This window comes from Heptranchias perlo, chromosome 11, assembly GCF_035084215.1.
Source record: "Heptranchias perlo isolate sHepPer1 chromosome 11, sHepPer1.hap1, whole genome shotgun sequence".
NCBI classification, from domain to species: Eukaryota; Metazoa; Chordata; class Chondrichthyes; order Hexanchiformes; family Hexanchidae; genus Heptranchias; species Heptranchias perlo.
Window position 1 is genome coordinate 38,476,780 of NC_090335.1, and position 24,241 is coordinate 38,501,020.

Here is a 24,241-nt window from a genome sequence, read left to right on the forward strand (position 1 = left end):
CATCAATGACCTTCCCTCCATCATAAGGTCAGAAATGGGGATGTTCGCTGATGATTGCACAGTGTTCAGTTCTATTTGCAACCCCTTAGATAATGAAACAGTCCGTGCCCACATGCAGCAAGACCTGGACAACATCTAGGCTTGGGCTGATAAGTGACAAGTAACATTCGCACCAGACAAGTGCCAGGCAATGGCCATCTACAACAAGAGAGAGTCTAACCACCTCCCCTTGACATTCAATAGCATTACCATCGCTGAATCCCCCACCATCAACATCCTGGGGGTCACCATTGACCAGAAACGTAACTGGACCAGCCATATAAATACTGTGGCTACAAGAGCAGGTCAGAAGCTGGGTATTCTGCGGCGAGTGACTCACCTCCTGACTCCCCAAAGCCTTTCCACCATCTACAAGGCACAAGTCAGGAGTGTGATGGAATACTCTCCACTTGCCTGGATGAGTGCAGCTCCAACAACACTCAAGAAGCTCAACACCATCCAGGACAAAGCAGCCCGCTTGATTGGCACACCATCCACCACCCTAAACATTCACTCCCTTCACCACCGGCGCATTGTGGCTGCAGTGTGTACCATCCACAGGATGCACTGCAGCAACTCGCCAAGGCTTCTTCGACAGCACCTCCCAAACCTGTGACCTCTACCACCTAGAAGGACAAGGGCAGCAGGCACATGGGAACAACACCACCTGCATGTTCCCCTCCAAGTCACACACCATCCCAACTTGGAAATATATCACCGTTCCTCCATCGTCTCTGGGTCAAAATCCTGGAACTCCCTTCCTAACAGCACTGTGGTAGAACCTTCACCACACGGACTGCAGCGGTTCAAGAAGGCGGCTTACCACCATCTTCTCAAGGGCAATTAGGGATGGGCAATAAATGCCGGCCTCGCCAGCGATGCCCACATCCATAAACAAATTTTAAAAAATGATGGGTGAGAGACTGGTGGGGAGGGAGCTGAACAACTTAGTATATATTCATTTTTCTCGGCCAGGGAGGGGACCATCTGAGCCCTAGCTATCTGGTGGCAGAATATGTGTCTGTGCTTCCTGTGAGTATTAAGTTGGAGGAGAGTGTTATCTGTATTTAAATCCTGGCAAAATAACAATCAGTAGGCAAGCATGTTACCCTGTGGACAAGGAAAGGTCACATGCTAGCTAGTGGGATTGGAATCAAATCTTTGGATTATGTTTGCAGATAGTTTGGATTCTCACCATTGCTGCTTGGTCTTTGAACTGCCCCAACTAAATGTGATAGCGCGATCAACATCACAGTGTGTGAGTATGTGTAAACAGAAGTTTCTCACTGCCAGCCAGGATCTCCTGGTGATACAGCCCTTTTAAACTGGCAACCTGACTTAGCTAATTGGTCCCTTCACTCATGTCAGTGCAGCTGGTGGAAAGAGTACATCTTCATTTTTCTCAGCATTGATTAATTTCCACTGGCCGGATACTCAAAGCTACAGGGTGGGGATCCCTCCCAGTGCTTCACTAATTCCAACAAGGATGAATCAGTGTTGACTAAATGAAGAGGGATATCCAGGTAAATCACTTTAAAACATGTCCAGAGGTGCAGATTGTAAACTTTTGGTTTAGTCTTTTTCACATTTTATTCTTGCTGCAATGAATTCTACCATTGTCTGTAATAAAGCACGTTGCAGGGTTTTAAAAATGTATTTATGAGCAACTCTGCTAGGTTTGACGTCCTTATTTTGGAGGTATACCTTCAGCCTCCAGATTGATACTTTTCTCTATAGCAGCAAGAAGCTCTTTCAATCCATAGTAGCAATGCAATTACCCATTGAAAATCATTTTTTTTCACAATCTTTTCCTTGGAAAAATAAATTATATCATCCTATTAGCTGAGGGAGTGTGCCTCAAATAAAACTGAGAAGAAATCGACTGATAAATAAAAATGAAAAAGCATTTTTTAGATGCCATTCACTATCTTTTTAAACACCAATCCATCTTTCAGGTGAGACATTAAATTGAGGCACCATCTGCCAGTCCCGGTAGATGTTAAATAATGACATTATTTGAAAGAATTCTTCCAGTGTCCTGGACTAATATATATCCCTCAATCAGCATCACTAAAAGTAGATTAACTGGTCACGGATCTTATTTGATGTTTGTGGGATAAGATTGGATGCTGCACTTGCCTCCAATAACACCTTTGACTCTACTTCAAAAATATTTCATTGGATATGAAGCACTTTGAGATGGGTCTTGAGGATATGATAAAGCACCATATCAATGCAAGTTCTTTCTCTTTCGTTCACGTACTCATGCCTGGTTTCACCCTCCTTCTCTCATTCACACTGCTGTCATGTGTCACTTATTAAATTATCATTTGGTTACAGGTTGAATTTCAACCACAAATGGACACAGCAGGAATTAAAAGAAAAACTTGAAGGTCCTTGTTTTTCATTGTTTTTTGTAGCCGATTATCTCTGAGGTCTGACAGGTCTTCAGCTCCTGTGCTGGTTTACTTGTAATCCCAACAAGTGGCAGGACATTGATAGATCAACAATACAAGCTATGAAAAGAAGTTTTTCTTACAATGCCATTAGATAGAGGAATAAATGAATAGGACTGAGCAACAGATTGAATTTCAGACCAGATGTGGCCCAAGTTGAAACATTTTAATTTGATTTTACATGACCCAATGATGGTTAATTTGGGCCAGATTGAAATTGAATTTGACTTGCAAAGACAAAACAATGCTGTGCATCCACAGTTCGAAAATATCCATGTCCGCATCTGTGGCTCCATTTCCCATATCCTGCCATTACTATGGGCGCTAAATGAGGCCGTGTAGCGCCCGTTGTTTCGGCGCTACACGGCCTCTCCGACATCCAAGATGGCGTCTTGGATGCACACGCACGTTCCCTGCGTGACATGCGCCAGACGCCATCTTGGTCTAAGAGTTAGCGCAGGCGCAAATACTGAACGCTGGAAGCATGTAAAGTAGGGAGAAAATGCGTGCATTCAGTGTGCAACGTTGATTTAAAGTGATAGACACCATTTTGGACCTTAACACTCAACTCAACGCACAGTCTTATCCCCGACCATCTAAATGTGTCTTACAGTGCCTGAAGGACCGCCCCCCCACCAGTGCTATTTAAAGGGACCATGCAGGTGATGCAGTTTAGTTGCTGGATTATTGCTTTTGGCTGCTGGAGGAGTAGGAAGTGTTTTTTGAAGCTCTCTATTCTTATTTAGAGTTCCTACACTACTTTTTAGAGTGCTTTGGCAGGTACTGCCTTACAGGTTGGAAAGATACAACCGTGGTTGAACAACATTCCTGCCAACCATGGGCGGTCTGCTAGGGCTCCCTCTGGGCATTGAGCATGACTGGGAGCATGCAGAGAGGCCACGCCCAGCAGGTAAAGCTGCGAGGAGACGGAGGACGAGGAGGCGTAGGGCACTGAGCAGGAGGCCCTACCCAATGAGGGCCTTCTGGGACCAATTCTCTTACCTCAACATGACTGAGGAGGATTGCATCCAACGCCTGAGGTTCACCAAGGAAGCCGTCACCGAGATCTGTCAACTGGTGCAGCCACAACTGCAGCCTCAGAGCAGGGCGAGGACAGCATTGCCTGTGGCTGTGAAGGTCACCATGGTGCTGAATTTCTATGGCTCAGGAGTGTTTCAGGCCTCTGCTGGTGACATGTGCAACATCTCACAGTATGCAGTGCATTGCTGCATAAGGGAGGTCACAGACGCACTGTACCACATGAGGAACAGGTTCATCACCTTCCCTCTCCACAGAGACAAGCAGAACGAGTGAGCACGGGGGTTCGCCCGCATTGCTGGCTTCCCCATGGTGCAGGGTGCCACTGACTGCACACATATTGCCCTGTGTGCCCTACATATCAACTCAGCCGTTTTCTTCAACCGAAAGGGCTACCACTCCCTCAACGTGCACATGGTGTGCGACCACACGCTTCGGATCATGGAGGTCGATGCCCGCCACCCTGGGAGCAGTCATGACGCCTTCGTCATGCAGCAGTCCAACGTGCCAGCTATCTTTCACCCGACTCGGCAAGTCAAAGGCTGGCTACTGGGCGACAAGGGCTATCCCCTCACGCTGTGGCTGATGACCCCGGTCAGGAACCCATGCACACGTGCACAGCAGGCCTATAATGAGAGCCATGCTGCCACACGCAACATTGTGGAGCACACCATAGGCCTCCTCAAAAAACGCTTCCGCTGCCTGGACCGGTCTGGAGGAGCCCTGCAGTACTCCCCTGAACGGGTGGGCAGATTTGTGGTGGTCTGCTGCATGCTGCACAGCCTCGCCATCATGAGGGACCAGCCTTTGCCACCAATGAATGCAGAAGACCCTGAGCCAGAGGTGATGGAGGAGGAGGAGGCTGAGGAGGAAGAGGTGGAGGAGCAGGAGGAGGAAGAGGCTAAGGAGGAGGAGGGGGTGGAGCCGGAAGAGGAAGTGGAGGAAGATGCAACAAGAACCACACTCCTTGTCTGCAAGGGCTGTGCGTGCTCGCCTGATCCGTGCCCGCTATCAATAATTTAAACTACATCCCCCAACTCACCAACAGTCCTACACTCCCCACTTTTCCACTCACACAAGACAATCAAATCACCCTCCATCTGATTACACATGGGTGTCCCTCTCAGCTCATTGCATGAATGAAAACCTTTTGATAAAGTCTCATTTATCAATGAATAAATGAAATCATGCAAACATTACAGAACTATTCACCCTTGTGCATTCCCTTAGTGCCTGTTGTTCATGTGCCTTTACCTGTCCTAGTGCTCCTACGAGGTGCTTCCCCAGTGGCTGGAGCAGGGGTGGTGGGAGGCTGCTGGCCTTCAGTGGAGGAACGTTTCAGATGGCCTTGGAGGACAACCTCGAGCAGCTCTGGGCCGGAAGGGCCTGTCTTCAGACTGCACCATCTCAGCATGGGCTGCAACAGTCTGGCAACAACAGGGGCACCAGCGGAGTGGCAGGGGTGGGAACAGGAATGCTGTTGTCCTGAGAGAGGACAGCAGATCCAACTGCCATGGTACCACTGCCACTCTCCCGGGGCAGCGCCTCAGTAATCCTGGTGATCAGCTGGAGAACGGATTGCTGGAGTGCTGTGATGCCCTGGAAGCCCCGTTACACAGTGGTCCCCAGATACACGATAGCAGCAGTCTGAGCTTCCAAGGCAGCAGTCTGAGCTGCAAATGCAGCAGTCAGACCTTGGATGGCAGATGTTTGTGCTGCAATGGAAGCTGTGACATCAGTCATCAGATACTGCATCATGGTGGGTTCCACAGGTGTGCTGATGGAGGTGACCACCCATTCCATGTTGGAAAGGATGGGCTCCAAGCCCTGTGCCAAGTTGGAGCTGGACTCCTCCATGCCCCTTGTCATTGTACACAGGATTTCTGGCAGGCTTTCCAGTGCCCCAAGCATTTGGTGTACGCCCATCAGCCGTCTTCTGTAGCCTGGCCCATCGAAGTCCTCATCTGACTCCTCTGCAGCAGAAGTGGTGAGCGACCTCGCCCTCCGGCGAGCTGGCACCTGTGGTATCCGTTCCCCCCGCCCCGGCTCCCGCGCACTTGTGCTCAGTGTCTTACCACGTGCTGATCCCTCCTCTAACCTAACCTCTAAAGGACATGCAGTGACAGTCTCTGAGCTGGTGGAAGCAAGTGTCAGATCGAGTGACGGTGAGGCTTCAGTGTCCTCCTCCTCCTCCTAGGACGGTGCCGCCACGTGTTCTTGGGTATCTGCAATGACAAAGGGGAACAGGTTGAGTTGTGGAATGGGAAGAGGAGCAGGTAAGAGGTGTGTGCTGACAGCATGTGCAGCACGTGAGTCAGAAAAGATTATGAGAGGAGGGAGATGTGGAAAAGGAGAAGGAGCATTAGATATGCAGAGACCCCCTTCACCGGGACCTCCAGCGCGGCATGTTGTGACGGCTGCAGTGATGGCCCACCCAAAGATTCTGAGCACTGTCTGCTCTAGGAGGGTGAGGACGTGCAAACGTGCCCATCCACCCTCAGGTCCCTCGTGCTGCCGGCTGTTATGCCCCACCTTCTCCTGCAAGACAGAGGACAGTGTGTCAGTGAGTGTCCTGCAAGGTGTGTGGGTGATGTGCCTGTCATGGTCAAATAGCTGCCAGTTTATGTGACTTGTTGTGTGGCCTGCAAGTGTGGTACTATGTGCGGGTGAGATGCAGCATTGCGTATGGATGGGCAGTGTTTGTTGGTGGGTGGGTGACGGGGCGTGTGGTGCATGGAGCAGTGATGCAGTTGGTAGGATGTGCCAGTTGACACTTGTATTCACTCACCTTGACCACTCGTGTCAAATCATTGAACTTCTTCCGGCACTGCACCCACGTGGATGGTGCAATGCTCCTGGCATTTTCTTCCTGTGCCACAGCCTGCCAATGCCTGTGGAGCTGCAGTGTGGAGGGTCTCCAGCCACCCTATGGGTATATGCTGGCCCACCTTTCGTCCTTGTCTTCCACCAGGGCTTCCTGAGCATCATCCGATAAGCGTGGAGCCCTCTCTCGTGCCTGTCCATTTAATGGCCATCTTTCCCTCCTGCAAGTAAACTGTGTACCTGCCATTCGAAATGTGCCTGCACCTTTAAGAAGCACAGGCTGATGATGATGTGCGCTGTGTGCGCCCCATTTCCAACTTCCTCATTCTCCCTGCAGCCTCTCAGGAGCGAGGGCTGCGCTGGCTGCATGGAGATTTCATGGTAAGTAGCAGGCAGCACGAAGTTCACACGCTGCCTGCATAGGGTCCATCGGGTGTGGGGTGGTAGCGCATCATGCTACCACCGCCTGAAACGGACCCTTATCCAATTTCTTCCCCTATGTGTGCATCTAACTCCAAAGTCATCCAGTTTTGGGTCTTACTGTGTTGTGCTCATCCCATAGTTATTATCACCGTATTATTACAGGTGCCAAGCAAACAGCTGATCTCTGCGGCGAGAGTACAGTAATAATGTCAGGTAGACACTTTATTTTCTTCTCGTGCAAACAGTGATTCCTGCTGCGGTACAATTCCACAGTGCTAGGCACCCTTTGCTATCTCGTCTAAGTAACCGTTCTTCATATGGTAGCTCAGAGTACGAATGTGAAACAGTTTCCTCAACTGTGAAGGGCATTACAACCAAGCCCAATCATATCTTCACTTGCCATCCAGGTGCATGTGTATTCCAGCAGGGGTCAATGGATAATGATTAGAGGTGAGAACTGTGGCTGATTTTTTCCTTCCTTAAATTAGAGGTAATAAGACTGATTTTAACACACAAGCTGAGATCTGCTAACTCAACATAGAATGAGAATCAAAGCTGGAACCTCTGCTTAGTATAGTTCAGTTATATGCTGCCTTTACCAACTGAGCTATTAAGGCAACTGGTAAGTAGAAATCTTTAAGGAAAGTCAGGTACTTTCATTTATTTATTTGTAACAAAACAGAGACATCAGCCTCGAAAGTCATTTAGGCCAGTTTACAGATGCCAAATGGGCACAGAGAACAGTCCACGCACCCAAAGATGGAAACCCAAGGTTCACGAGGAATTGGTTCTCATCTAAATAATCGCAGTGAGCTGCAGATACCTGTCTGATCTCCATAGGCAGCTTAGCTAACTGGAGAAGCAAATCTCGGGCTGCCTGCCTCGCGGACTGTGGCCCTCTGGTAAATTCCAGCAGGGGGAGGAAAAGGATAACTGGAGTGGAGCCGATCGCCAGCTGGCAGCGACCCTCAGGCGAGCTGTTCATCCGGAAGGGACACTCCTTCTCCTGGCTCCACAGGAAAGTTAAAAACATACCTTTTTGTTGTGTAGGCTGCAGTGGCCACTAAAGAAGTCTGAAAGGGAGAGGCCCAATACCTGTCCTGCTCATCGCAGACCACTTTAGCAGAGTGGGCCTGAAACAGGCGTAATGCCCCTCATTTACATATGTAGGGGGCCTAATGTCTGTTTTAGGCCATCACCAGGGTCCCTGATAAATGGCCTGACCCAATTTTGCGTCAGACGTTTTTCAAGCATCCTTGGGGCGCAGGACGCTGGTCCCGAAAATTGGGCCTCCTTGCATAAAATGGACGTAAAATGGGTGCAATTTCTACCCCATCCACTAGCTGTGTAACAAATTCGAACCATTATTCATCAAAGTAACAACAATAATATTATTAGTTTGTCACAAAGTAAACATATTTAATTCCATGCTAATTTTTCAATGTTACAGCTTGAAATAAATTGATCTATAATTCTCAAGTGATAGAAGAAACAAGTTTCCTCTGATTCTAATGGAGATCACTGATCACTGGGATTCCTTCAGAGCAGCTGTTGCAACTTCGCAGGAATTGTGGTGGAAACCTCGTCCACGCACATAAACAGGGTTTCCACCACATTTCTGTCGAAGTTATGGCGATGGAGCTGGAGCAGATCCGAGGAAATTGCGGGTATATGTGTCACAGCATCGTAAATAAATGTGGCAAAATTTCCTCTGATAAATATTTGTGGACAAAATCATAAACACTTTCAAAAAGAACACAATTTGTGGTTTCACCAGAAATACTGGCTAAAGGAAATCTTCTTGTTTTTGTTCACAATTTTGCTACATATAGTGACCAGAGTAAATCATTGCTACGTATGAGTAGTCTTGGACTCTTCTGTAATCATATAAAGAACGTCAGCAAAGGTAAAGATATATGATTTGCTGATTATGCATTGACTACTTAATGTTCCAGCAACCTGAAATAGGTTTCCCCCAATACATATGGGACCAAGCAATTGATTAGTATGTCTACTATGAGGAGGCTAATGAAAATATATCATATGTCCAACATCAAGCTTATTCTCACTGCTGCAGGGCCACGACTACATTTCTATCAGCAGTTTTTTTTTGGCATAAACATTCTATAACTGAGGCAGTATCCCTTAGTTAGCCTTTTCTAGAGTACCTAGGAAATATGTCAAGCTATTATACATCAATTTTATTTCATCCTTTTAAAGTAGCAGTGTCCTATTTGTTGGTCATTAGTTAGTATATTTGACTGTACACTGAAGTTCTTTTAAGGCTAATTATTTACCAGTGATAAAGTAGGTGCTAACTTAAATTTGATCTTACAATGTCTCTTGAGGTTTTACCACAATAATAAAATCAGATAAAGTCCAGAACTCACTTTATTACCAGTAGATATTACTAGCTGAACATATAATAGACTTTTAATAATACAAATAAGTCTGAATTTATATATTACAAAATGGTAATTCTCTAACAATTAGAAATGTTTTGAGGGATAGGAAACTTTACCCTTTTGGCTGCACCACTAGACTTTTCTCCCGAGTTGCATTTTTACCTGGTTATGGATTTTCTACTTGCTCCCAAATCTTCACCACACTTCAGCTAGATGCTGGGAGACAGAAGACAGCAGACTGGTGTTAAATTTACTTCTGATTTTCCTTCTCCTTTGTGAAGAGACACCTGGTTCCCTACTCAATATCTATGCATACCTTCATAGTTGAGATCAGAAACTCAGAAGAATGGGACCTGCACCCATTTTCTCCATTGTACACTTCCCGAGAAATTTACTGGGGGTTATATTGGATAACCCCCAAAAACACGCGCTGGGATCACGGTGCGTGATTAACCCACGCCCATTGGTTGCGATGCAGGCAGCACGTAACATTCGTGTTGCCTGATGATTTAAATGATTGCTGCGTGCAGCCAGCACTACCTGCACTGTTGAGTGGCTGCGCACATCAGCAGGGGACCCCAATATCAGGAGTGGCTAGCACTACTTAAAGGCAGCCTGTACCTCTTAAAGGGGAGGTGCACTGTAGCTGCAGGAAATGGTGGAAGTCAATTGCGAAGTGAATCTATGCTGCAATATACTGAAGAATGGCTGTGCCTTGAGAGAGCGTGTACCAAGGTTCTCGGATGATGCACTAGAGTTCTTGGTGAAAGAGGTGAACAGAAAGAGAGCCATCCCATATCTGCAGGAGGGGCAAGAGGCCCTCTAGACATGTGCCCATGAAGCAGTGGGAGGAAGTAGCAGACGAGGTCATTGCCAGGGGCACAGCGCCAAGAAAATGGTTGCAGTGCAGGAAGAAGTTCAATGATTCGACACGAGTGGTCAAGATGAGTGAGTTCAACTGTCACAGAATCATAGAAATTTATGGCACAGAAGGAGGCCATTCAGCCCATCATGTCTGTGCCAGCCAAAAAAGAGCTATCCAGCCTGATCCCACTTTCCAGCCCTTGGTCTGTAGCCTTGTAGGTTACGACATTTCAAGTGCATATCCAAGTATATCTTAAATGCAATGAGGGTTTCTGCCTCTACCACCATTTCAAGTGGCATATATGTTTCCAACTGCACCACTAGTCTCATCCACTGCTCCACGTACTACAACCCCATCACCCATCTACCAACAAACTCTTTCAATCAGTACTCAACTCTTCAAATCAGATGCTTCATCTCACCCTCACACATTACCAATGTTGCAAGCCGTACGCCCACAACTCACAGGTCACACACACTGGCAGCTATTCAACCATGACGGGCACATCACCCAAACATCTTGCAGGACACTCGCTGACACACTCCCCTCTTTCATGCAGGCGAAGATGGTGCATAACAAGAGACAGCAAGTGCCAATAGCTCGATGGAAAACGAACCTCCTGTCCTCTCTCAGGATGACAGCATTCCTGCTCCCACTCCTACCACTCTGCCAGTGCCCTTTCTGTTGCCTGTCAGCTAGCCAGCCCACTCCCTGAAGAGTATTGAAACTTTATTCAAGCATAGGAAACCTCCAAAAACACATACAAATGCATCAGCAGCTAGAAGAAATAATCCAGCAACTAACCTGTAAGTCCTGCATTATCCCTTTAAATAGTGCTGGTGTGGGATGCGGGGGGGGGGGGGGGGTGGGGCGTCCTTCGTGCCCTTTAAGTCCTGTTCAGTTGTGCAAAGTTAAGACAGTGCGTTGAATGGAGTGTGGAGTTCCAAAATAGTAGCGGTCCCTTTAAATCAGCATTGCACACTGATTCGTGTCATAATCTACCTGCTGCCGGCGTTCATTAGGTGCGTGCACGCGCAAACCCCTTTACCAAGATGGCGTCCTGCGCACTTCACATCGGAAGTGTGCACACATATCTCGGACGCCATTTTCGGGGCCTAGGTATCCATGTAGTGCCTACAAAACAGATGCTGCACAGCCCAATTTCATCCCCATCAACTTTAATCGCTAATAAATCTGGTGGCTCTTAAGTTTTATAAACATGTCTACTAATATGTTCACTACCTAAGTATGAACAAAACAGATTTTAAAAATTAATATTTTACTTTCATAATGCTAATTGATTAGATATGTTAAGGGATTATTTTGCCACGAAAACCTTATTCAGAGTGACTTTGGTTGAAAAATTTAATCTGATATGAGAAAGAGGGCAGGGAATCTGATCTCAAAGTGTAAGTTCCTGATCTCAGCTATATTGCTGTTTGGAAATGCCCAACAAAAATGAAATGTTTCCTTCCAGTCACGGAGGGAAAATGGAGTACTCGTCCCTGACGGCTGCTGCCCACTTTCTAATGGTTAGTTACTGACTAACATTAGCCTGGGGGATGGTCACTTGTTGAACACCTAAGTGTGGGCTGACATGCTGCATGACACAGTGCACTCTGGGGACAGGAGGGAAAACATAAACTATCATAAAGTAATGAGATAAGGAACTCTTTCTCATATCAGAATAAATGTATTAGCCAAATCACTCGGAATAGGATCTCAAGTAACACGGTTATAATGGTTGAGGCAATGTCTGAAGTTAAAACTTTTTAGCTAAGCAGATAACTCAGCTGACAGAACAAGTGGTTAACCAAATCAGAAACATGCTAGATAAGAAGGCTGATAGTACCAAAGCACCCAGTTGTTTATGGATAAAGAAGCTGAAAAATGAGGATATTACAAAAAAACTCATAAGCTGTTCATTGATAGCAAAATATTCTTTGACAAAATAAAACAGTAGTAAGTAATATAAAATCATCAATAACTTTAATTCATGACAAGGGTTTGGTAACTGATTCAGGATTCTTGAACACATTGTTGCCTCCCACATCTATGCCCACCTTTCCCACAATTCTCTGTTTGAATCATCCCAATCAGGTTTCTGCCCCTCCCACAGCACTCTACTCCTCTGACTCAGGTCTCTTGTGCTCGCCCCACCCCACCACTTCAGCCACCTAGCTTCCTCTCCCTGGAAGTACCTTCCTAAACCCCTCCCCCTCCTTGTCCTACTTTAAAACTCTCCTTAAAACCCATCTCTTTGACCAAGCTGTCAGTCACCCCTCCTAATCTCTCCTTCTTTTGCTCGAGATCTGTTTTTTCACATGCCTCTGAGAAATTCCTTGGGATATTTATCTATGTTAAAGGTACTAAATAAATACAGGTTGTAGTTGTAAAACTAAGTCTGAGCATCAGTCCAAAACAGAGTTCCAAAAGTGTAAAATGAAATACTGTTTGAGAGTAAAAATGTCGGTAGATTGTGGCAGACTGCATCGTCACAACCTACTGCCATTCCAACTGCAGGTCACTTGGGTTTTACCAAGACTTTGAACAAAATGGCCAAATTGTATCAAGGATATGAGAAACTGTGGAAGCTGTTAGAATGGATATGCGCCATTGAAAAAAAATTCACATTGGTACAATGAAAGTCTGAAAAAGAACTATCAGTCATAATTTAGACGACAAAACTCTTTTGAAATAATAGGCATGGAAATTGTAGCCCATTGGTCTTATCTAAGAAAGGAAATTATTTCATTCTGCCCTATAGTAATTATTTTACTGCATCAAATCAAGAGACTAATGTGGTGCTCAAAGTCGCTTCATGATATTATAAGCTAAAGTGGTGACCGGATGTACTCCATTCAATCCAGAACATTGATTTTGAATGGTTGACTATACAGAAAATATAGTATTTGCTACAGATTTAAAAGGAAACAAAGATTACTGGAGTTGGAGTGAATGGTTGAATACCTGTATAGAACACAATGCGGCTTTATATATGTAGTAAATAGTTATAGTAAATACAAGTTTCTGTCCTTTTGATAGGTTTGATAGACTGAGACATAAGTTTACCACCTAATGGCTTTTTGAAGTATTGTCAGGTGCCCACAGATTATGATTATTTCTTAACTTTTTGTGCAAGAGAAGTGAGAGTATTCATTGGCACAATGTTTAGAAGTTCTTCCGATTCTCCTCACACTATTTCAAGATATTTTGAAAATTTGCAGAAGGGATTAATGAAAGAATACTCTTTGGCAAGAGATATATTTAATCTGCCATAGCACTACCACGAAATCTTACAGCTAATATTTATGCTTTGTTTTGTTTGGTAGACATGTTTGGTGTTACATATAAGTCCAGCAAAAAGGGCTATCTTTAAATTTTTGAAGCATTGATCTGCTTAGTTTTAGGAAACTTTCAAATTGTGGTTAAAAGGATTTCTTTGTGTTTTCACTCCATTCTAAATCATTATCGGGTAATTGAAATAATCAGTACTCAGTAGACCAGAAATGAGTAGGTAGCCATCATTCTCGGCCATGTACTGATGAATTAGGTGCTTGTGAAATCTATCTGTCATGTGAACAGTAAGTAGCTGTGAGGCAGTAAAACTATAGAAAGTTATGTAAAGTTGTTGGGGTGAAATTTGTCTAAGCAGTAGCGCATCAGAAGCCCACTTTACACTCCACCCGATTTTCTTTTCCGTTATTGCAAAGATAAACGGGCATAGTTTAAAATGGACTGCCGATTCACTAGCGCCCGTTTTGCATTATCGCCTGAGACGAATTTCACCCCATTCTGTTTGTACTATTTTGCAATCAAGATTTGAATTGGTTATTGAACTCTATGAATTTCTTCAGGGGAGGAACAAGAACCTCAAGGTTTTATAATATTTAATCAGAACAGTTCAATGAAACTATCTCCAGAACTATCTGCTTTGGCGGGGTCCTAAAACAGGCGATATTGGATCGACTGCCTGTTTAACGCCTCGCCCAGTTTTCCATTCCATTGAAGTCAATGGGAAATAATTTTTGTTAATTTTAAAGGTATGAAGCAAGTTTTCTGACGACTCAGTCGGTAAGTACACTGCCCAATGTGCTAGAGTCAGATAGGCCAGGGAAGTCATGGTCCAAACTATGTTGAGTTTGCTCATTTCTGGCACCAAAATTTCCCCAGCCTAGACAAGGGCAAAATCAGCCAAGATTTCCGTCCCTCAATGACTCATTCTGGAAATTGTACATGTGTACACATTGTATAATATAGGGTGACCAGGCCTTGCTGTGGTGCATCCCACTGTCAAGTAGTTTGCCGACGCTTACTGACTGGGCTAACACACGAAGAACAGTCACTTAGGTGAGATATGGCAGTGTGACAATTATTGTGAGTGTAAAGATATTGTAGCAATTAATCCTTGATTTTTTTTTAAATGAATGAAAGCTGTCAGTGCCGGGAAATGGCACAGTTTTCTGTTCTGTCTATCCACTGTCAGCATCAAACACTAGCAGGTTAGATGCAGAGTAAACCTCCTTCTACTCTGCTGTGTTTGACAGTTATTGAAATCTTGTCATTGATTTTTTTTAAATTTTCTGGCAGCATTTCTCACTTTCTGCAATGACGTTGACAGACAAAGCAACACATGGTCCTCAAAATGCAGAAAATTTGCAAATTCTTGTTGTGAAAATGGCCTGTGAACAATGAAAAAAAATTATGCATGAAAATTTTAAAAATATTGGAAAACTGCAAAGATTTTGTGGCATAATCACCACATCGACAAATATTGCAAACCAAAACAACACTTGAATACAGGGTCTAAAATGTCAGGGTGAGGCACAAATCCTGTACAAAGTCCCCTCGATTGCTACATTTTATAGATTGAGAAGAGTAATGCTTAAGACAGATTCCATTTAAAAATGTTTGCAGGTATATTAACTTATCAGCAAATGGATATCCATGTCCTCCTTATCTTTCATAGCCTTTAACAGGCAGAGTTCTACTGAGGTCTTGGGAATTTCCCTTCAATGAATTTCAGAGAGTCCCTACTGCAGATTAATGCTCCTGCCATGAAATATTTAACAAATGGCTTCTGCCATTAAAACACGTTGCCAAGAACCAAGTACATCTTATTAGTATATCATGCGCTCCCTGAACATTAAATATTCACAGAATAGAATGAACCATTTCAATCTTAATAGCATGATTTTATAGCCAGTCCCTCCATGAACAGCCCAGTGTAGGAGCTAGGATGGTAAAAAACAGATCCTCTAAACTCTTCCCACAAACACAAAGACACATAGCGGATAATTTGCAATTTGCCACTGCAGCATAAAACCAGCGTTGCAGGTCTGCCATCCATTATATAAACTGCCCAATTTTCCCGACCTGCAACTCTGGTTTTATGCTTTGGCGATAAGTTGAAAATGACCTCCATATACCCCACACACTCTCCCTTACACTTACAAATACACACATTCCCTACACATATATCGCACATGCACACACACACAAATCCCCACACCAATATACATTTACTCCACATAGTTATATACATACCCTACACACATACAAACATGCATAATTCTCACACATACACCAACACCTACAGACAAACATACTTACAAATGTTTATACATAAACACATACACTGCACAAATACAGACACACACCCCACATGGATACACATATCCCACACACAAACATATGCATCACATACATGCAGACATATACACCGATATAGACACATACACTGTATACACATACTCGCCACAAACACACATTCACATACTTCCCAGATGCACACCCCACATACATACAAAATAATACCTGACACATGTACACAAATACACACACCGGTGCACACATACCTCACATGCGTGCACATGCACACACATATTAAAAATACATATAAACATAAACACATACCACAAACACTCTCCACATATCCATGCAAATATATACATATCCACACACAATCACATACACAACCCCCTACACTCAATCCACATGCATACATGCAAATACACACATTCATACACACTCCACATATACAAACAGATATTCACACCCGAAACACACACCACACAAATACAAACATGCACATACCATACATACAAGCACAAACACCACATGTACAAACACACACATTACAAACGCATACCCACATCAAACACATTCCACAAAAATACACATAGCCTACACACATATAAACACACAATTCAAACATTCACACCTCCCCACACACCCACCCTTCCCCCCACCAAGATATACTTTTGAAAATGTAAAATAAAAGAAAATGGAAAGCCACCCTTCCAAACTATGATTCGCTCTCACAGAGATCTCAAGGGAATTTATTTTTTAGAGAGCTGGCCATAATGAGCTCAGAAAGTCAGATTTAAAAGAGCAAGCCTTTAGGGTGGCAGATTAGCAGCACACAAATGAAAAGTTCACCACTTAAATGTCAAGCGTCCATGGTTCCTTAATTTATTCAGCTCCATAATGGCTGAAGGTCTGGATGCCTTTCCTGAAATAAAATATAATCTTCATCACCTGGTTGACTGCCTAATAAATAAACATGGGACAACCTTGTCTACCTATTTAGGGACCATCCATAAAGTGTGCCAAAATCATGATTTTTTTGGCCCTCCCTATTGTTGCCAATTATACACTTTTCCATTGTGCATGAAACATTTATACAGTGGAAGAAATAACTTCAAGATTCTAAGGGTTCATTCACAAACCGACTTTAGAATCGCAGTGAAACCATTTCTGCTTTGCTGTGAAGCTGAAGATTGTATGTAAACAGGGACTATTGTACTTCTTTTGGCAGTGAAGCACTTTGGGACATCTTGAGAACATGAAAGGCGCTATATAATTGCAAGTTCTTTGTTTCTTTAATGATAATGACCTCAGATTGCATCAAACTGGAGACACACAACTCCATTTCCCAGCAGCTAAAGGTTTCATATCTGGATTGTAGAGCGCAAACTGCACTTTAATCTTGCTCGACTTCAACGTGGGTTCAAAGTAGAAAGGCAGCAAGTAAAATGGATTGAAATGATAATATTATCCTGTGATGACATCATAATTTGGTGAAGCTCCTCCTACCTGTTGCTATATCTACATTTTTATTTGTGAAAAGAATGCTTTTGCTTGAGTGACTTCCAAGCAGATTCTTTACATTACTGACAATGTAGCTTTAAATATTAGGCTTTCTCTACTAATGAATATATTCTACTATGGTAACATCCTGACTTCCCCTATAGTATAGGTTTTTTGGGACCAGGCAGGTGGACCACGGTACTCTTTCTGATCGTATAAATGCCTGTCGCATGCAACCAGCTCCCATAATAATCCCTTGACTCATTGCAAGTGAATATTATTTTTTAAATGTACATTTTGTTTTCTATGGAGCCTACATGCATGTTATCTGTTCGTTAGCTGATCACATGCCTGTTGTCTGTATGCAACCTCCACCTGGAACTGCTGGAGTAGCTATGACAACTCAACTCTTGCACTGCTCTCTAGTAGAAACAGGCCCTGCCAGAACTTACCTCACTCCGAGCCAGCACCAGTGCTATGCCGACTTAAAAGGTAGCTGGGCAGTTGAAAATAGTGCACATTTTTGGATTCGGACCTCCCAAAGCCAGCTTCAGGTGCATGGAGTAGCCGTTCTGCTGACATCATGCCCGGTTCAGACAGAAGTCAAAAATTGCCCCCCTAAACTCGAGAAGATATCACAAAATGAAGCATGCTTCCGATACCTGAAACTGCAAGTCCTTCAAACATCCTGAAATATCCAGGAGACTCCAGATAGTCTCCTGCCCCCTATTTCACTGAAAAATTCTCCTGGAACATCCCTGTCCTGCCTTGTTATTTAGATAAGTTGTCTGGCTTTGATCATATAATAAATGGAAAGTATATTGTATATTGTATACTTCATATATTTGAAATCCAAACCATGGATCGCTGCCATACCCTTGTGTATCAGTTTAACAGAGTAGTGTTACTGTCACATCTTTAATATTGTCACCAATTCCTGCTATGTGATTACAAGTTGATAAAACCTCCCTGGTGGCCCCCCTGAAACCATAGTCAGAGGGACCACCAAGGAGTCAGACAGGTAAGGTGAATCAGGCAGGTAAGGGGACCCAGGATTAGTGATGGAGGAGCCTCAGCCTTTGACCTTATCCAACAGGTATGAGGTACTTACTACCTGCATGGATGAGAGCAAGGACTGCAGGGAGGATGGGCATACTGACCACGGCACTACGGTACAGGAGGCCATTCAAGTGGGGGGAGTGAAAAGGAATGTGGTAGTGGTATGGGATAGTATAGTCAGGGGGATAGACACTGTTCTCTGCAGCTGCGACCGAGAGTCCCGAAGGCTGTGATGCCTGCCTGGTGCCAGGGTTAAAGATATCTCCTCATGGCTGGAAAAGAACTTGGAGCATGAGGGGGAGGATCCAGTTGTAGTGGTCCACATGGGAACCAATGACATAGGTAGAACTAAGAATGAGATTCTGCTTAGAGAGCTTGAGGAGCTGGGGACTAAATTAATAAGACGAACCTCAAAGGTAATAATCTCTGGATTACTACCTGAGCCAAGTGCAAATTGGCATAGGGACAAACAGATGAGAGTTAAATGCGTGGCTCAAAGAGTGGTGTGGGAGGAAGGGGTTTCGATTCATGGGGCACTGGCACCAGTACTGGGGAAAGAAGGAGCTGTTCTGACAGGACAGGCTCCACTTAAATCGGGCTGGGACCAGCGTCCTGGTGAATTGAATAACTAGGGCTGTAGACAGGGCTTTAAACTAAAAGTGGGGGAGGGGTCAGGTGAGGGGAAATTTAGAAATCTAATGAGAAAAGTTAAGACGATAGAACAGTGTAGTGACTTGGGTAAAGATAAACAGAAGAGTGTGGCAGGAAGGGACAGAAAATTTACCAATAATAGTGCAACAACAAGTAAGGTCAAAGCAGGAAAAAATGGTAAAAAGTCAAAATTAAAGGCTTTTTATCTGAATGCATGGAGCATTCAATTAATTGCACAGAGATAAATGGGTTTGACCTAATAGCCATTACGGAGACATGGTTGCAACATGACGGTTGGAAACTAAATATTCCAGGGTACATGACATTTAGAAAAGACAGGCAGAATGGAAAAGGAGGAGGTGTAGCCCTAATAATAAAGGATGACATAAGGACAGTGGTGAGAAAGGATCTTGGCTCAGATGATCAGGAAGTAGAATCAATTTGGGTGGAAATTAGAAATTTCAAGGGGCAGAAAACACTGGCGGGAGTAGTTTACAGGCTCCCTAATAGTAGCAATACCATTGGACAGAGTATTAATAATCAAATAGGAGCTTGTAAGAAAGGAAATGCAGTCAGCATGGGGGACTTTAATCTCCATATAGACTGGGCAAATCAAATTGGCAAAGGTAGTTTGGAAGACGAGTTCATGGAATGTATTCAAGACAGTTTCCTAGAGCGTCATGGAACCAACCAGGGAACAGGTTATTTTAGATATTGTATTATGTAATGAGATAGGGTTAATTAGTAATCTCACATTGAAAGAACCTCTGGGGAAGAGTGATCATAATATGATAGAATTTCACATTGAGTTTGAAAGTAACGTACTTAAGTCAGAAACCAGAGTCTTAAACTTAAATAAAGCCAATTACATAGGTATGAGGGCAAGTTGTCAAAGGTAGATTGGGAAATTAAATTAAAGGGTTTGACAGTTGAAAACCAATGGCACGCATTTAAAGAAATATTTCAATATTTTCAACAAATATACATTCCATTGAGAAATAAAATCTCCACGGAGAAAGTGATCCACCCGTGGCTAACTGAAGAAGTTAAGGAGAGGCCTATAATGTTGCCAAGAAGAGTGATTGGGAGAGTTTTAGAAAGTAACAAAAGACAACCAAAAAATTGAAAGAAAGAGAGAAAATAGAATATGAAAGTAAACTAGCAAGTAATATAAAAATGGATTGTAAGAGCTTCTACAAGTATGTAAAAAGGAAGAGAGCGCAAAAGTAAATGTTGGTCCCTTAGCGGCTGAGATAGGAGAAATTATAATGGGGAATCAGGAAATGGCAGATACATGAAACAAATATTTTGTATCTGTCTTCACAGTAGAAGAAACAAAAGTATACCAAAAATAGTAGGGAACCAAAGGGGTAAATGAGAGTGAGGAACTTAAAACAATTAATATCACTAGAGAAAAACTACTGGACAAACTGATGGGACTAAAAGCCGACAAATCCCCTGGACCTGATGGCCTACATCCTCGGGTTCTAAAAAAGGTGGCTGAAGAGACAGTGGATGCATTGGTTATGATCTTCCAAAATTCTCTAGATTCTGGAACGGTCCCAGTGGATTGGAAGGTAGCAAATGTAACCTCACTATTCAAGAAGGGAGGGAGAGAGAAAACAGGGAACTACAGGCCAGTTAGCCTGACATCAGTCGTCGGGAAAATGCTGGAATCTATTATTAAGGGAGTGGTAACAGGGCACTTAGAACATCATAATATGCTTAGCAGAGTCAACATGGTTTTATGAAAGGGAAATTGTGTTTGACAAATTTATTAGAGTTTTTTGAGGATGTAACCAGCAGGGTAGATAAAGGGGAACCAGTGGATGTAGTATATTTGGATTTTCAAAAGGCATTTGATAAGGTGCCACATAAAAGGTTGTTTCACAAGGTAAGGGCTCATGGGGTTGGGGGTAATATATTAGCATGGATAGAGGATTGGCTAAAGGCAGAAAACAGAGAGTAGGGTTAACAGGTCTGTAACTAGTGGGGTGCCACAAGGATCGGTGCTTGGACCTCAGCTATTTACAATCTACATTGATGACCTAGATGAAGGGACCAATTGTAACGTATCCAAGTTTGCTGACAATACAAAGCTAGGTGGCAAAGCAAGCTATGAGGAGGACACAGAGTCTGCAAAGAGATATGGACAGGTTAAGTGAATGGGCAAGAAGGTGACAGATGGAGTATAATGTGGGGAAATGTGAGGTCATTCACTTTGGTAGGAAGAATAGAAAAACAGAATACTGTTTAAATGGTGAGAAACTATTAAATGTTGGTGTTCAGAGAGACTTGGGTGTCCTCGTACAAGAAACACAAAAAGTTCATATGCAGGTATAGCAGGCAATTAGGAAAGCAGATGGCATGTTGGCTTTTATTGCAAGGGGGTTGGAGTACAAGAGTAAGGAAGTCTTACTGCAGTTGTACAGGGCTTTAGTGAGACCTCACCTGGAGTACTGCATACAGTTTTGGTTTCCTTATCTAAGGAAGGATGTACTTGTCTTGGAGGCGGTGCAATGAGTATTGCATACAGGGAAGAGTTTTGTCACATACAGGGAAGAGTTTTGTCACAATTATAAGGAAGAAAGATTTATATAGTGCCCTTCACATCTTCAGGACATCCCAAAGCACTTCACAGCCAATGAATTACTTTTCAACTGTAGTCACATGTTGCATTGTAAGCAAATGTGGAAGTCAATTTGCACAACAGGATGGTCCTGCAAACAGTATATGAGATGATTGACCAGTCCACCTGTATTTTAATTATATTACTTGAGGGATGAATGTTGGCCAAGATATTAGGAAAACACGCTGCTCTTCACCAAGAAGATGGGGGCCTTGGTTTAAGATCTCGTCAGTAAGATGACACTTCAGTACTGAACTGACGTGTCAGCCTAGATTATGTGTTCATTTCCTGGATTGGGATTTAAACGCACAACTTCCTGATTCAGAGGTGAGCATGCCACCAAATTAGCACATAACAAAAATTAGAGTAGGCAGGCAAGCAGTCATATATTTGTACAAAGTGATCTGAATTGGCCAATTCCATGTCTGTTCAGATAGAATTCAGTCCAACATGCATCATTGCCTATGATCTTGCAGTTACAAGTATGGGAACAAATATTACCTACCAATCATCTAAGTGTTAAATAAATATAGTACATGTGGCTGTCTTATTGTAAAAGATTGCCCCCAAACAAAGAAATGGTACTTTTTGTGTAATTTAGATAAAATGGCTTGTTCCATCATAACACGTGATGAAACTATGATTATTATAATGGATTAAAACACAAGTAGTTAGGCTCCATGGAATAAAAAAATGCAAAAATAAATTGAAGAGTTGGAAAGTATTTTTAAAAGGACTTTGGGGATAGCTTTCAACTCACTCTCAAAGTAGGCGCAAAGTCGGTGGAGCAATTGCGCCGCTTCCCCAATGATGTCTGTGCAAGGCTTGACCCATTTTCAGGATCGTGCCTCATTTTAAATTTGATGGCCGAGCTGCCAGCATATATCGCACTAGTAATTGGACAACCCGCTCATTGAGGGAAGGAATTTTGGGCGAGCCTGAAGTCAATTTGTGGTGGCATCTCTTAAAGGGCAGGTCCAGTTCTCATTGTGGAGCTGAGCTGAAGCCAATTTCTGTGTACTGGAAGGCAGAAAATATCTACTGGGAGAGTACCCAGATTCTCCATCAATGCCCTGGAGGCTTTAATGGAGATAATAAGAAGGAGGAGGGATATCTTATTTCCAGCAGATGGGAGAAGGGTGCCCTGCCGCACCACCGATGCAGCAGTTTAATCCCTTGGACCTAGAAGTAGTGTAGATAAAAGTTCAAGGATCTGACACAGGTTGCTAAGGTAAGACTCCCATTTACAGTTTTGTTGTCATTCAGTATAGCCCTGCACCACTTTACTGTAACAGCATCAGTGAAAATCTTGACCTTCCCTGCTTCTCTTTCCTCTCATCCAATCATTGCAACACCCTTCAGTGATCCCTGCACCTGCTGCCACTTCCAAAGTCTGCCACTGCCACAGCTCTAATTCATAATGCCCTCTCTTGCAGACACCTGATACTTCTTCTTATTACCAGACAAACTATTCTACCCTCACGCACGGATGTTCAGAACTCTTCAACATGCTACTCACGACAGACTCTCTTGCTTTTGTAGGACAAACTAGCAAACAATGTCAGGGAGAAGACCTGCATAGGAGGTGGGACTCCATCCTTTCATGTGTTTTCATCAGCTGAAGAGGTTGCTATGGATATCATGGATAGAGAGGGGGTAATTTTGATTTGGGTTAATTGAAGTCAATGAAAATGAAAAACGAGAGAGATGCATAATGGGTGGCTGAATTGATATTGCCTGTTTTACACTATCACCCAAAGTCAAAATAACCCCCCAGAGTGTTTGAGCTGTTTGAGAGGGTGAGACAGGAGAAAGCATGTCACAGGGTACTTGGCCCTATAACCATCCATTTCTCATCACTTAATTCTCCCCCTCACATGGTCTACATCACAGTGCTTCATTGAGCAAACACTCTTTTGCAATGATATACCGTTGTCTCCAGCTTCTAATCATTTTCTCTATTTCCCCTTTCCAGGTCGTGATGAAGCCCCAGGCCGATTGGCAGTGCAGAAGGGGGAGGTCACAGCAATGGAAGATGCACTGTCACACGCTCTTGACGTTTGCAAGCACCAGCTCAGGAATTGTTACCCCCATGACCTTTCAATAGTGATTTAGAGGGGTCAGCACTGGTTGATGCATCAGTGGTGACATGGCACTGATTGGCACTCATCTCTATATCTGTGCTTGGATTTCACAGTGGTTTCATTAGCCAAGTCTGGAGAGGATAGCCTTTGTTCCCAAGCAGCCAGCCTCTCACCCGATGCTCGGGTCAAAGAGAAGGGAAATTGAGGACTGGCACTGTTTGAAAGCACCATGGCAGCGACCAGGAAATCTGGCACAGACCTGCATGTTGCACTGCATGTCATCGCACACCTGCTGGACATTCAGCAATTGAAATCCTTTCATATTCATGTGGACTCCAGGCTCTTCTACTAGAGCACACAATGCTATTTGTGTGCAGTCGATGATGCTCTGCATCTGGGGGAAGCCTGCAATCCTGGCAAAGCCCAGAATCCTGTCTTCCTGTTTCGCACTTTCCATGGAGAAGAATATGAAATCATTACTTTGGCAAAGAGTGCATCTTAATTATGTTTTTATTTTGAGAATTGGCCAGTTTCACTGCTTCTTATAGTTCTCTGCCTGATGACAGAACAAACTGACAGTCATTAATAATCTTACCCATTGCTTGTCCAACATACTAAATTAATGGTAGTTTGAGTTCGCTCATGTCAGACTGAACTGAAAATGAACATGAATTTGT

The 24,241-nt window shown here is 43.7% G+C and overlaps 1 protein-coding gene across 1 annotated transcript in view; it reads right to left on the reverse strand.

Annotated features, from left to right (window-relative positions):
• The window catches only part of LOC137326832 (neuromodulin-like), a 169,276-nt gene extending 145,255 nt beyond the window's left edge, over positions 1–24,021 (reverse strand). The window contains exons 1-2 of the mRNA XM_067992212.1: positions 23,738–24,021; positions 14,650–14,731 (exon numbers count right to left, since the gene is read on the reverse strand). Coding sequence (XP_067848313.1) covers positions 14,650–14,731; positions 23,738–24,021 — 366 coding nt within the window. The remainder of the gene's footprint in view (positions 1–14,649; positions 14,732–23,737) is intronic.
• Positions 24,022–24,241: the final 220 nt, after the last annotated feature.